Raw genomic sequence first — 14481 nt, 5'->3', positions numbered from 1 at the left:
ACACTAAAGTAATGCCTTCCACATCTTGTGTGTCACATGTCGATCTAGAAAGCATTTCTTCAAGTCCTCATCTACTGACGTGAGAGGGTTGAACTGGATGAACTCTACAACCCCTTCGGCTCCAATGTTTTACAACTGACTGTGTGTCATCTCCACACCTCACAACAGAAGTACATAATAAAAGAGAACACCATGAAAACAACATACCTGGTATCCTTCTCAGGGTTAATATTCTTTTCCTTCATTATATCCTCTACACATTTGTCCACTTCACTCTGGACAACAAGAGTTGCTTTCTGCAAAACCTGTTTATGTGAAAGAAAGCTGAATGAGGAAAATCTCTTAGAGCTGAAACACTACAGGAAGTTTTGGGATATTTAGTCAACATACAATGCATATATTAAAATGCAAAATGAAATGAAATTTGTTTCCCCAGGACTAAAATAATACATACATACCCACATACATACATGCATGCATGCCTACATACATACATACATACATAAAAGAGAAGCAGCAGGATGCAATGAAGGCTTCCTCAACTGAGAACCAACAGATTCTCAAGTGTTAAGTTCTTAACATACGAGCTCCCACCATACTGGGTTTGTGAAGCAGATACTTTTTATACAATTTTTAAATTACATGTATGTGTACAAAAATTTTAATGTAGAAGTCAAAAAACCTTTTAAATGCAGAAGAGCAAAAAGAAGAGAACTCAAATATTCTTGTAATTAATCTGCTACCGCTAGAAACAGTCACTGGTAACTGGTATCCTTAGTCTTTTTTCTCTTCATGTTAAACAGATTTCTTACATATGTCCTATAAATGTCCACTGGATCCTTCTTTTAACAAATAGGCAAGTTCAGGACTTTTTTTATCCTTAAAAAGTTAACTCTTATCACTCTGTAAACTACCAACAAAATTCTCTCTGGTATCCTTTATAACCCCAGGCAAAATATTTTCATCATACCTGAAGTTATGCCTCTGTATCTCCTGGACCTTTCTTCTGGAATGTTCCTTCCCAATCACTAAACATATCAACACTGCCCATTTTTAAGCTAGCTCATGTACCAGGCCCAAGAAATTTTCCCTGATTTTATTCAAGGGGAATTAGCCTTTCCTTTCTTGGAATCCCCAAAGTGATTTATCTATAACCTTTTTATGATGCTTTCTACTTTCTAAATTAGTTACTTTTGTATATTAAGTGGGAAATTCTTTGAGCACAGAGATTGTATCTAGCTCATCTTTTCCTATCCTGCATGTAAAAGATAATTGACCAAATAACTGTTAAACAGAGATATTTAGCAGATAAAAACCTTAAGAAAGGCAACTGTTTCACTAAAAGACACATACAACAATGCATATGATTATTTTTAAAAAGGAAGAAAAGGAAACAAAAAGAAGACTCCTCAAAGTAAATGTAAAAGTGAGAAGGAAAATGATCAAAGACTAACAGTTGGTAAGGATACACATATGGTCAACAAGGTCTAATTGGTCAAACCCTGAAGTAATATGGCTACAGGAAATGACTTGAACCTTAAACCCCAGTGGTAATTAAAGGGTTATCTTTACCATGGATAGAAACCTTTTGCTTCCTGAAACATGAAAAACCTAGTCAAATATCATTTGCTTTTGTGAGGACTTCCTCAGGCCTGGAGTTAGCTACTCCCTTTCGTGCACATACTCACTGAAAGAGTACTTATGACAATGTATTTTTGTATTTGCTTACTTTTACAGATTTGCCACTGGCCTTTGTCTCTCTTACATTATGAAGGAATGAATAACTGATTGAATGAACTTGCTCAAGGCCTACATAAACATAGAGACAGATTTCATATTAGAAATAATGTCTAGTCTCTCAGCAAATACTTTTCCTGTAGACACTTTTCTATGACTTTTTTATTTATTTGTAAGATTTTATTTGAGAGGGCATGCCCGCAAGAGAGAGCACAAGCAGGGTGGCGTGGGGGGCAGAGGGAGAGGGAGAAATAGACTCCCTGATGAGCAGGGAACTTGATGCGGGACTCAATCCCAGGACCCTGGGATCATGACAGGCGCCAAAGGCAGATACTTCACTGACTGAACCACTCAGGCACCCCAACTTCATTCTCTTAACAGATTACAAGGGCTATACTAGGAACCTTACATTTGGTATAAACTTTAGCATGCAGAGTGCCTGGGGGGCTCAGTGGGTTAAAGCCTCTGCCTTTGGCTCAGGTCATGGTCTCAGAGTTCTGGGATCGAGCCCCTCATCGGGTTCTCTGCTGGGCAGGGAGCCTGCTTCCCCCTTTCTCTCTGCCTGCCTCTCTGCCTACTTGTGATCTCTCTCTGTCAAATAAATAAATAAAATCTTAAAACAAAAAACAAAAAACTTCAGAATGATCTTGTCATTTTCTCCAAAAATAGCTTGCTGGGATTTTGACTGGAATTACATCGAATCCATAGGTCAATCTGGGAATTGACACCTTTTTTTAAAAAAAGATTTTATTTATTTATCTGACACAGAGAGAAAGACCACAAGTAGGCAGAGAGGCAGGCAGAGGAAGAGGGAGAAGCAGGCTCTCCCCTGGGCAGAGAGCCCATGTGGGTCTCAATCCCAGGACCCTGGTATCATGACCTGAGCCAAAGACAGAAGCTTAACCCACTGAGCCACCCAGGCACCCCTGGGAATTAACATCTTAACAACACAAGTCTTCCAACTGATGACCATCTGGTATCTTTCCACTTTTAACTTTTCTTAGGAAAAGGAGTTTTAGTGCAGAAGGGTTGTAGAGCTTTCATTAATCATTAAATATTTTATATTTCTGAATGCTCTTGTAAGTGGGACTGTCTTTTTATCCTGTTTTCCAAGTTTGTTGCTAATTTACAGAAGCACACCGTGCCTTAAGACATTGCTAAACTCTTATATTGATAATGTGAGTAGTTTTTGTAGACTTCTTACGGTTCTCTGCACTCACAAACTATGTCATGTGTTAATGAAAAGTTTTCTTTCCCATCGTTTTAGATTTCTTTTCCTTATTGGACTACCTAGGATCTCTAGCACAATGCTGAAAAAATTCAGAGAGCAACCCTCTTTACCTTGTTCCCAATTCAATGCGGGAGCATTCAATATTTCAGTATTATATATCATGTTAGTTCCATGTTTTTCACTGATGGCCTTTATTCGGATGAAGGTTCTTCTATTCCTAGTTGAGTTTTTAATCATGAATGGGTATTGAGTTCTGTCAAAATAGTTTTTCAGTATCTATTGAAATGATCTTACTTTTCTCATTTACTTTGTCAATGTGGTGAGTTACATTCATTGACTTTGAAAACTCCACTGTGATACATTACCCTTTTTATAGATTACTGGAATCAATTTGCTAATAAGGAACTTTTGCATCTGTGCACATGAAGAATACAGCTTTATAATTTTCACGTATTACACTGTCCTCGTCTGGTTTTAGTATTGGGGTTATAGTGACTTCACAAAATGTGTGTGTTTTTTTAACTTGACTTTTTTTTCCTGAAGATTTTATTTATTTGACAGAGAGAGACACAGCCAGAGAGGGAACACAAGCAGGGTTAGTGGGAGAGGGAGAAAGCAGGCTTCCCGCCCAGCAGGGAGCCCAAAGCAGGGCTGGATCCCAGGACCCCAGGATAATGACCTGAGCTGAAAGAAGACACCCAACGACTGAGCCATGCAGGTGCCCCTCTACTTGATTTTCTAGGGGTTTATAATAGTGGTATTATTTCTTCCTAATGTTTGACAAGAGTTCACTAGTAAAGGAGGATTTTAATGAATCTTGGAACACCGCATCAAAAACTAATGATGTATTTTATGGTGACTAACAATACAACAACAAGAACAAAAAAGGAGGGTTTTTGGTGCAAAATTCTTAAATTAACAAATTCCGCTTATTAGGTGTGTGGCTATTTATATTTTTAAATTTTGTTTTGTATTCATTTTGATAAATTGTATTTTTCCAGGACTTTGTCCCTTTCATCTATGCTACAGAATTTATTGGCATAAAATTATTCATAGTATCCCCTAATACTTTTTAATTTGTAGTCTGATATCTCTTCTATCATTCCTGATATTGGTAATTTGGGTTTTCTCTTTCTTGATCAGTGTTGCTAGAGGGTTATTAATATCGCTAAGAATCAAATCTTTTCAATCAACTTTTGAGTTTATTTCCCATTTTTGTCTGTTTGCCATTTTGCTAATTCATCTTTTTATTATATCTCTTCTTTTACTTACTTTGGGTTTAATTTGCTCTCTTCTTGTTTAAGGTGTAAGCACAAATCATTGATTTGAGGCCTTAAATCACGTAGTTCAATTTTTTAAAAAACTTCCCTTGTGAGTTCTTTTCTGATCCATGAGTTCAATTTTTAATTTCTAGATATTTGTGGATTTTCTAGATGTCACACTTTTCTAAGTTAGCACTATAGAGGACAGAAAACATACTTTGTATGAGTTCAAGCCTTTGAAATTTATTGAGACTTTATTTAAAGACCCATATATTGATGTACCTGTATGAATATTCCACATGTACTTGAGAATGTATATTATACACTTATTGGGTATAGCATCATAAAAATGTCATTCAGGTCAAAATAAAGTATTGTTCAAAGTACTATTGTAAAAGTATTTTTCAAAGTATTGTTCAAATGGTATACATCCCTTCTGATTTTTTGGGGGGGAGTGGGTCTTTTTGTACTGTCAATTATTGAGAAAAATGTATTAAAATTCCCAACTACAACTGTGAATTCATGTATTTCTCCTTTTAGTTGAGTCAATTTTTCCTTCAAGTATTTGGCAGCTTTGTTAATAAGCGCACATACTTTTAATGTTGTTGTGTTTTCTTAAGAAATAAACCCTTTTATCATTACAAAAACAATCCAGTCACTGATAATATTCCAAGTTTATATTTTCTGAAACAAAGACACAACAGCTTTTTCATGCTTGTTTGCATGGTGTATCTTTTTGCTACTTGTGTCCTTATGTTTAGAGTATATTTTTTGAAACAACATTCAGTTAATGGAGTCTTACTTTTTTATCCATCTGTCAATCTCTGGCTTATTCTCTAACTTTTGGGTAGGTCTTTGCTTCCTCATCAAAAATAAAATAGCAGCCTGGATGGAGGATAAATATAAACCATTACAACATTTTCTATGTTCAATTTGAAGGTATATTCAATACTGGAATATACAGTTCTGACAGAATTTCTGAAATCAGTAATTCCAAAACTTTCTTTTTTAACCTGGCTTGAGCCATGTACACACCCAAAGACAATTTTCCCAATATTGTTTACTTCTACTAAAGAAAAAGTAAGTGATAATAAAGAATAAGAAAACAACAAATATGAATCACTTATCATATATTTTGTAAGAAAATTTACATATGCTTTGTGTATGATTTTATTATTAAACAGCATCTGATGAACATAAAAGTGAAACAGTCTTTTTTATTGCACCTACCTTGAGAGTAGGTTACAAACTACATGATTAACACATATTTCCAGGCAGCAAATATCAACAGTGTGTTTCACTATGCAAGTAAATTCGGGGAGATTATATATACAGAGTATGAACATTTCATTTGTGAACTACAGCGCCTATGTGGTTATATACTTAAAGGTTGGGGATCTAAGCCTACCTTTTGCAAAATTAAAGACAAAAAAAATACGCAAATGTAATCACTGGACCATACCATCGCCCAGACAAGTGAACCGATGCCATAAAACTGATTTATCATTCAACAGCTAGAATGTTGTCATTATTTAAAAGCCAAGATAGCAGCTATGACTGAAAAGTACAGCCAGTCAAAAACACTATTAGACTGACAAAGTGTTCTTTCTTTCAATTTCAAAGTTTTCTAATGCCTGTATATGCATTAGTACAGTTGAGTTTTGCAACATTACCATACACTGCACAGCAGCCAGACTTGTTAGAACAATACTGAATGAGACTGCTCAAATTCCGGTAAGGTTTTTGTTTTCACTTATAAATCCTAAAGTTTAGTAACCCTTAATATACAATTAATAAGTAGTCCTTAGCCTAAAATATAAGCAAATGAGACTCAATTTTTAACAGTCAAAGAATTTCCACTGAAATAGTTCACAACCCAGTAGGAACATACTATCACTGCTTTAAGGAATAAAGTGGCCTTAATAGACTAAAATCACTTTTATTCACAGCAATTATCAGCAAGGTTAAGTGTTTAAATACCTAACAAGGGTTCATGAATATTTAAACTTCTAAAAATCTTGTAGTATATATTGGTTTAATATCATTATCATTAATATTACTAACAACTACTATTTTTCATATACCTACCATGTACTAGGTATTCTCTTAGACTGCTTTCATATTAATATCTACAATCCTAAAACAATCACGTGGATATTAACACCTCCTTTTATGATAAGAAAATAAGTACCCTGCACGTAAGTCAAACCACGAGCAAGTGATGAAATCAGGATTTGAACTCGGACTTTTCTCATACTGATAAAAAAGTAGATCAGATTAATAGAAATGTATCACAAAATCGAAATTTGATTTTACTCCACAAAGTAAATGCAAATATACAAGTGAGATGTAATACATATCAGAAATGGTATGTTTAAATTGATGAGGCTTCCTCCATTTGTTTAATGACAAGTTTACCTCAGATCTAAAACTTCAAGAAAACCAGCTTCTGTGATTTAATTTAGTAAGGAACTACCCATTCATTGACTATCCTTTTTTTCAGTATGCCCTACAAAATACCATTAGCAATCTATACTTTTTAATAATAAAAATTTGGGGGTTTTTTGTTTTTAAAGATTTTATTTATTTGTCAGAGAGAGAGAAAGAGAGAGCAAGCAAGCGCGTGCACAAGCAGTGGGGGGCAGCAGGCAGAGGAAAAAGCAGACTCCCTGATGAGCAAGGAGTTCCATGTAGGACTTGACCCCAAGAACCGGGATCATGACCCGAGCCCCATGACCCGAGCCCAAGGCAGCAATTATTGGACTGAGCCACCTAGGTGTCCCAATAAAATTGTTAACAATACAATGTTAATATTTACTTTTCAAGTGGGCTTTTCAGTCAGTAAATCAGATAAAAAAGAATAAACACTGTATTTTTCTTTAACTCATTACCATGATGTTGAAGTTCCCAGTAAAGTTTACCTATACCTTCTCTAAATGCCTATTCATAATTACATTCAACAATGCTCTTTACTTCCAAAGACCCGAAGATCCTGTTGAACATATGGCACCATTCAAATTTTTGGTCAAGGATTTGACCAAGGCACTGAAGTTCTTAAAAAGCAAGATCTTATGTATGGTCCCACTTAAGTTTGGCATTATTATACCACATATAAAATCCCATTAGTAAAATCTGTGACCAAAACTGTTGTTACAATCAGTTGTAGGAACAATAGTTACACAGACAGCTATGACACTGAGCTGCTAGTTTCAGAACTTCTCTAGAGGTTCTCCCACAGTTTATGATATTGTTATTTTGTGACACTGCATCTTAAGTTTTTTGTTTTTTGTTTTTTTAAGATTTTATTTATTTATTTGACAGAACGAGATCACAAGTAGGCAGAGAGAGAGAGGAGGAAGCAGACTCCCTGCCAAGCAGAGAGCCCGATGTGGAACTCGATCCCAGGACCCTGAGATCACGACCTGAGCCGAAGGCAGAGGCTTAACCCACAGAGCCACCCAGGCACCCTCATCTTAAGTTTCAATTAATGGAGGAACTATATGGGTGGATAAATTTTTAGAAACAGCAACTTGTTACATTTTCGATCCCTACATTCTTATTTTAAAAAGAAGAACAAGAATATTAATCACTTTCTAGGATTCCAAACAAAAGAATCAGACTCCAGATTCCCGTTCCCAATATATATTCATGTAAGAGTTATTCTTACCTTGACCATTCATAAAAAAAGACTGTAACTAAATCAGTAAAGGCACTTATTTTATTGGTCACTCCCCAGAACGTAACTGATATGCTTGCAACATTCAACAGTGCCCATTTTCTTTCTGGCATGAATTAGTAGCTCATATTGGTATCACTAGATAATAACAAGTCAACAGTTTTTCATTCTATTTTTTATCCACATTGTATATCATGACCAAGTACAAACACACCTATAGATATTTAGAATATCAACAGATGCACACAGATAACTAAAATTAAAATTTCATAAAACAATATTTAACTTTACTATAAATAATCAGTGTTTTCTGATTATCTTGTATTCTATTTCTTTTGTTTTGTTTAATGCTGGCTGTGATCTACTATGGGATTTTAAACAATGATCTAGATGACCCATACTCTACCTTTCCCATACCAAATTTTGTATATATATAGAAATCTATCTATATAGAGAGAGAAAAAATTGTGAACTACTATAGAGAAGTACAGCATATAGCAGACTGAATCATTTGTCCCAATTTTTCACTCCCCTATAATTAAATTATATACTCACATGCTTACCCTGGCTTCGTAGTGGGCACAGTGTATTTGTACATTTCTTGACTTGGACTGGCTATGCAACTTACTTTACCCAATGGGATGTTAATGGACATGACAGAAGGAAACTTAAAAAATATGTCTCTGTGGTTGGACATTCAATGATCTACTGTGAGAACATTCTCAAAGTACCCATACATTTTCAACCTGGGTTCCAATAATGACACAATTGGAACTAACCTGAATTTGGGACCTACTTGAAGAAGAATCTCTCCAGTTGGCCCGAAGACCATGGGCAAGAAATAAACAATGTATTGTTATATATGCCCCTGAGATTTTATAAGTTTGTAACACAGCAAAAGCTAACTAATAAACAGCATGAAGTAGGACTTAATTTTGGGTCAAAAGGCATGTGACGCAGGGTTTTTGGGGTTTCTTTTTTTTGTAACTATCCAAAATTGTTTTTATCTCACATAAGAATCTATCTGAAGGACACAGGTTATGAGATTTTTTTTTTTTTTTCCCTAAGAAGATGCTTTCCCAAAGGCTGTTTTGAGGCAAAATAAACAAACAAAACCTCAGATAGGGACTAATTATTCAAATACCTTCTCTATGCATGAGTAGCACACACACACACACACACACACACACACACAAAATGTTTCAAAAATAAAATAATACTTTCAAAGTGGGAAATTTCATGTTAATACTCTACAGCGAAGACTCTTCTAGTAGCACATTAAAAATAATTCTAAAACTGAGGCATTCTTTTTTTTCCTGAGGCATTCTTTTAAAGAAAAAGAATCTCCAGGTTGAGTTTTCTAGAACTACCACCTTGATATAATCCTACCTTATTCTTGGAGTATGTCAAGGAATTTTCTGAAATAAAAAGAAAAAAGAATGTTACCACTTAAAAGCTGTTTGTGAATTACTTCATAAACAAATAATATAAATATCAAGCCAGTAATAATAGTTCTAGAAAATGTGATTTCTACCTGTATAACACAGCCAACATTTTTAAATGTTATCCTCACAGTATAGAGAACTAGATACGATTCCAAGATCCTCAACCCAATACAACACCAGAGCCAAAAAGTTGAGACCATTCTAATTTCCCGAAGGTCATGTTTCTGTGCAAACCCCCAGTGTCTACTAACCAATGCAAATTCATTCGTGGCTACCTCACAATAGCTTAGGTCCCAGAAACTCATCTCAAGAACATACAAGGAGAGTGCGTTTTACTATCTTTTCTTCATCTGTTGGCTTTACGGAGTAAGCATTTAGATTTGAGGAGCCAGTGACTGATTTACAACAAAGGGGCAAACATGTAATGACTTAGATTATACAGCCAACTATCTTCTGAATAGAGATAGAAAAGCAGCTTCTCCATTCTGGTCTTCTGTTTCAAGAATGACTAGAACATTTCTACTAGACTATTTAAACATTTTTTTTCTTGGCACATTTACTAAGTATCTTTATTCTCAGCAATTTGAAAAATTCAAGCAAAAACAGTTTTGCCACAAATTAATGCCTCAGTATGTTCTTCCCCCATAGTACAAAACATAAACCATGACTGCTAAGATTTCTTATCAAGAGGTACTTTGTTCTTAGAGCAGCCAAAAGGGCAAATGAGAACTACAGGCAATAACTGAAGTCAGCCACGAAGTTGTGAAAAAAAAACTAGGGAAGTAATTAAACTTCAATCATCCAGCTGCCCTGAGGTTTACTCCCTCCTTATAGCTCTCATTCTTCCCAAGTTGCCTTGGATACCAACACCCACTCCCCAGATCTCACAGGGGTGGATTTCTTAGTTGAAGTACACTTGTTCAACACAAAAGAGGATTTAGTTAAGTCATGATTTTCCATTCAATATAATGAACATGAACTGTAGCCAATCCCTGGTCTTCCTTACTCTGGTCAAAGAGTAATCACCTCAAACCACATTTCTCACTCCTCTGTGTTCTAATTTAAAGCAATATTTTCAATTAAGCATTGAAAGCTGATGAACTTTAGAAGGTAACAGAACACCACTGTGCAAAAGAAATACAACACAAGCCAAAGTGTGAGCCATGTGTGTACTTTAAAATTTTCTAGTAGCCACATCACAATAAAAGAAACACATGAAATTTATGTATTTAACCCAAAACATCAAAAATATTATCATTTCACCATATCCTGAATATACAATTATTAATGTTGTATTTCTATATTCCTTTTTCATATAGTCTTTGAAACGCAGGGTGCGTATTATGCACATCTCAATTCAGACTAATCACATTTCAAGTGCTCAATAGCCATATGTGGCTACTGGCTACAACACTGGACAGTACAGACTCTGTAATAATCTTCAGCAGGGATCACTAGATACCTATTACTGTTCTTTCACAAATTACATAAAAAAGACTAAAAGACAGATAAGCGTGCAGAATATAAAACTGGTCTAGATTCAGACACTCTTCCCCATCATTTAAGTGAAAATTTCCAAGGATATAGAAATATAGAGATTTTTCTCTGGAAAATAGGTTGTAGCTATAACCTAAGGTACAACTGATGAATTTTAGGAGCCAGAGATCATTTTTTGCACAGATGTGGAATGAAATTATGATTCCTTTTCTATCAAATCATAGTTTTAGAATTGGAATAATTCAAAGCTAGATTTCAAAGACTAAAAAACTAAATTGAAGATTCTTGATCAGGATACACAATGAGTGCATCTGTCACTATCAATATTGAGAAAGAATATTCATTCAGAGTTAAAATTGATTTATTGTTTTTCAGATAACATTACCTATCCTGTGTGTCCTTTGTGCACCTACATAGGTATCAAAAATTCGTTGCAATTCACATTTTCCAGTCATCTGTCGTAAGAGCCATTTCATCCAAAAGCGAAAAAAGTGCCCATAGAAGAACTCCCACAAAGAAATAAACATTTTTTTTTAATCCTGGAGAAGGAAATATGACAGATTTAATGACCTTAAATTAGATTTAAAAATGGAAAAAAAAAAAGTTATTTCGACTTATCAAATCCCAGATTGTATCCATCATGTTCTTCCACTGGGTCTACTTTGCAGTAGTAGTTAGGCATGTAAGAAAACAATGACAGATGTAGTAAATACCATTTAGATCAGTTAAATAATGGATGGTCAAATAGTCAATTTCTCACTTTTTTAGGAATTAACTGTAAAAATCAAACTACTTACTTAGCTTCAACTCCTCAGTTCCCTATAGTCTCTGAGAATGGGGCTCAACAGTTCCAAGAACAAAAGGGACACCACGTAGCAACAATTAAATCAAATATGCCATACATCTGAATGGTTTGTATAACGAGGAGCTCTTTTAGCCCCGACGTATAATTCCAGTTACATCCGTCCTGCAGTCAGGAGATTCCAGCGAATAAAACCACAACACAGGGCTTACGAACTGAATGAAGAATGTAAGTTGAACCCAGAGTAGATCACACCCCGGCTAATAAGTGCTGATTTTCCATTCAAGAGGTGAAGGGCAGAAACACTAATAAAGAGTAATAAACTACACCCTCGACAGAGCAGAATCTTGACGGCATTAGAAAAACCTTGAACTTCTCGAGGAAGCGGGGGTGGGGGTGGGGTAGGGGGAATACCAGTGAGAAGTTACTTTAAAATAAAAATGCTTTATCTATCCTTCCTGCCTTCAACATTCCCACAGGTACAGCGTCCCTCGACTCCGGCCCGAGGGGCTGTCAAATTTGAAATCCCCGCAGGTCAGTGCAGAAGCAACGCCCACCGTCAGAGATGGGGGCAGAACTGCGACTTGAAAATGAATCCACCCAGGTCCGCGCTCTCGAGGACAAAAGAAGCGAGAACTGCCGAGCACGGGCAACGCCAGCCTCGAGGCGCCGGAGCCCCCCGGACCTCGGGGAGTCGCTGCGCGGAGCCCCCCTTCCGGAGCCTGGCCGAGCCCAGGTCGCGCGCTGCCTGCGAGTGGGAAAGGACGGCTCGCACAAAGCCCCGCCGGCCTGGGCACCCCCACGGTTTTCCTTAGGACACCGAGGGGTTCAACCAGCCCGCGCGCCCTCAGCGCAGCCGCGCCAAAGCAGCGACGGCCGAGAGGAAAAGAAACAGCAGCCACCTCACAGGAGCGGAAGAACTAGGGGGGGAAGCTGGAGCTGCCTCGGTTTCCCCAACTGCAAACAGCCGGCAACGGAAACGACGCTACCCGCGGAGCACTCCCTGCAAGCACCGCGACCCGGAAGTCGGGGAGGGAGGCCGCGGGAACGCCCTCCCCGGGGCACGGCCCGCCCCCGCCCCGCCCTTCCCGCCACTCCGATTGGCCCGAGCTCCACCAATTGCTAACGCCAAAAGGCGGTAGCTCTGAGTCGCTGGCGCGCGTGCTCGGATTCTAGGGACGCCCAACGGTTTCCCTGGCAACGACTTCCTGGAGGCACGCCCTGTGCCAAAGGTTGGTCTGTCAAAAGCGCGGCTCTGCACGTCCTTCTCGCCTTAAACCTCAGGTCGCTTGCGCGTCCTGGAACTGTGTGCTACTCCTAAACTCCAAGAACTCACGGAGAAACAGCGTACTTTTGGTAACCTTCATAGCGCCAAGGTTGCAAAAGCACTTTCACCTACATTTAATATTAATTCTGCGAAGTATTTATTAATAGCCCTACTTTATGGATGAGGAAACGGCATTTATGTTTAATGACTTGACCATGGGATAAATGGCAAAAAAAAACCCAAAAATCAAAACCAAAACAAAACACCAAAAACTCTGCTATGTTGAGTAAAGAAGTTGGGACTTTGTCCAAAGCCCAAGAGTATCTGGAGGAAGTGCATTCCAGGCACGAAAACCCCAAGTGCAAAGGGGCGTTCTTCATAAATGGGAGAAAGATCACGAAGGCCAGTGTGGCTGGAGGAGCAAAGGATAAGGGAAGAGTAAATCTAAGTACACAGGACAGCTTCGGTGGAGAAATAACCTACCCCCACAAGATGTCATGTGCCCCAGCCAGGAGACCCACCCACCCACAACTCCTGAGCTCTCAGTCCCATTTCTCAAAAGCAACCAGCATTAGTTTCTTGTTCATACCTCCAGGAATATTTTATGCAAGTGTGTACTTGTATAATCCCCGCATCCCCTTATGTGTTAACACACATGGCAGCAGCCATACACACTTTTCTACACTTCAACATTTTTTCAAAAGGTGCTGATTGTAAAACATTAGACACGGAAGCCCCATGGAAGCAACCAACAATCAACGTGGTCACGAAAACTGGACATGTCCTATAATAATAGAATCACAGAATCTTAGATCTTGAAGGAAACTTAAAGACCTCACTGAATATTTTTTGTTGTACATGAAAAGACTCCAAAAAGCAAAGTATACAGCCAATTTGGCAAATTAAGAAGTGGAAACAAACTTCTATTTAAGGGTCTTTCAATTGTTACACAAATGCTTTGTATAATTGAAAGTGAGATAGTCCTGTAGTACCATTACTTAATCCTTCTACTTTTAAAATTTGCTATGCTGAGAGTGCAGAGTATAAAGAGGAACTGTCTTCTTGTCTCCATGCTGCCTGTTGGTCCACTTCTACCTATGTTTTCCTCCAAGAGAAAATAATGGTAACCTCTTTGGTTAAAACCTGAAAAGTTGATTGAACTGAATTTATTGGAAGCAAAGTCACTGTCTATTAGATGTCATGTGCCCCAGCCAGGAGACCCAACAATGACCACAAGCTCTTCTCAAATTAAAATATATATATATTTAAAACATGTCATGTGCATATGATTGCCTCTTCTATTTTCACTAATTCATTTGCATTTAGCTGGTAAATATATTAAGCACTTCTTAAGTGCTTAGGGAAGATTGTCCTTCTCTCTTTCTCTCTCATTCTCTTTGGTTTTCTTCTTCCATGTGGCCGGCTAACTGATGGTTAACTCGGGATTAGAATTCTGGCTTCAAGGAGGAGGTGGGACCCCACCTAGGTCTCTGAACTAATCTGTGTGCTTTCACCTGGTTCTGTCAAATAACCTAAATGGAAAACAAAGGCTATGGTGTAATGG

At 37.5% G+C, this 14481-nt stretch overlaps 1 protein-coding gene across 2 annotated transcripts in view; it reads right to left on the bottom strand.

The window, feature by feature from the left end:
- ELMOD2 (ELMO domain containing 2) overlaps positions 1-12694 on the bottom strand; it is a 29536-nt gene extending 16842 nt beyond the window's left edge. Inside the window, exons 1-4 of one of the 2 annotated variants that reach the window (XM_059378583.1) lie at positions 12553-12694; positions 11234-11387; positions 9296-9324; positions 208-305 (exon numbers count right to left, since the gene is read on the bottom strand). In XM_059378583.1, the coding sequence (XP_059234566.1) occupies positions 208-305; positions 9296-9324; positions 11234-11375 (269 nt within the window). In that variant the 5' untranslated portion in view covers positions 11376-11387; positions 12553-12694. Of the gene's footprint in view, positions 1-207; positions 306-9295; positions 9325-11233; positions 11388-12207; positions 12522-12552 lie in introns of those variants that run through there. The other variant, XM_059378591.1, reaches the window with a different exon arrangement.
- Positions 12695-14481: the final 1787 nt, after the last annotated feature.

The sequence above is a fragment of the Mustela nigripes genome, chromosome 1 (genome assembly GCF_022355385.1).
Source record: "Mustela nigripes isolate SB6536 chromosome 1, MUSNIG.SB6536, whole genome shotgun sequence".
In the NCBI taxonomy this organism is placed as follows: domain Eukaryota; kingdom Metazoa; phylum Chordata; class Mammalia; order Carnivora; family Mustelidae; genus Mustela; species Mustela nigripes.
The sequence above is the reverse complement of the archived record's forward strand: the minus strand, read 5'-3'. Positions and strand labels throughout refer to the sequence as shown.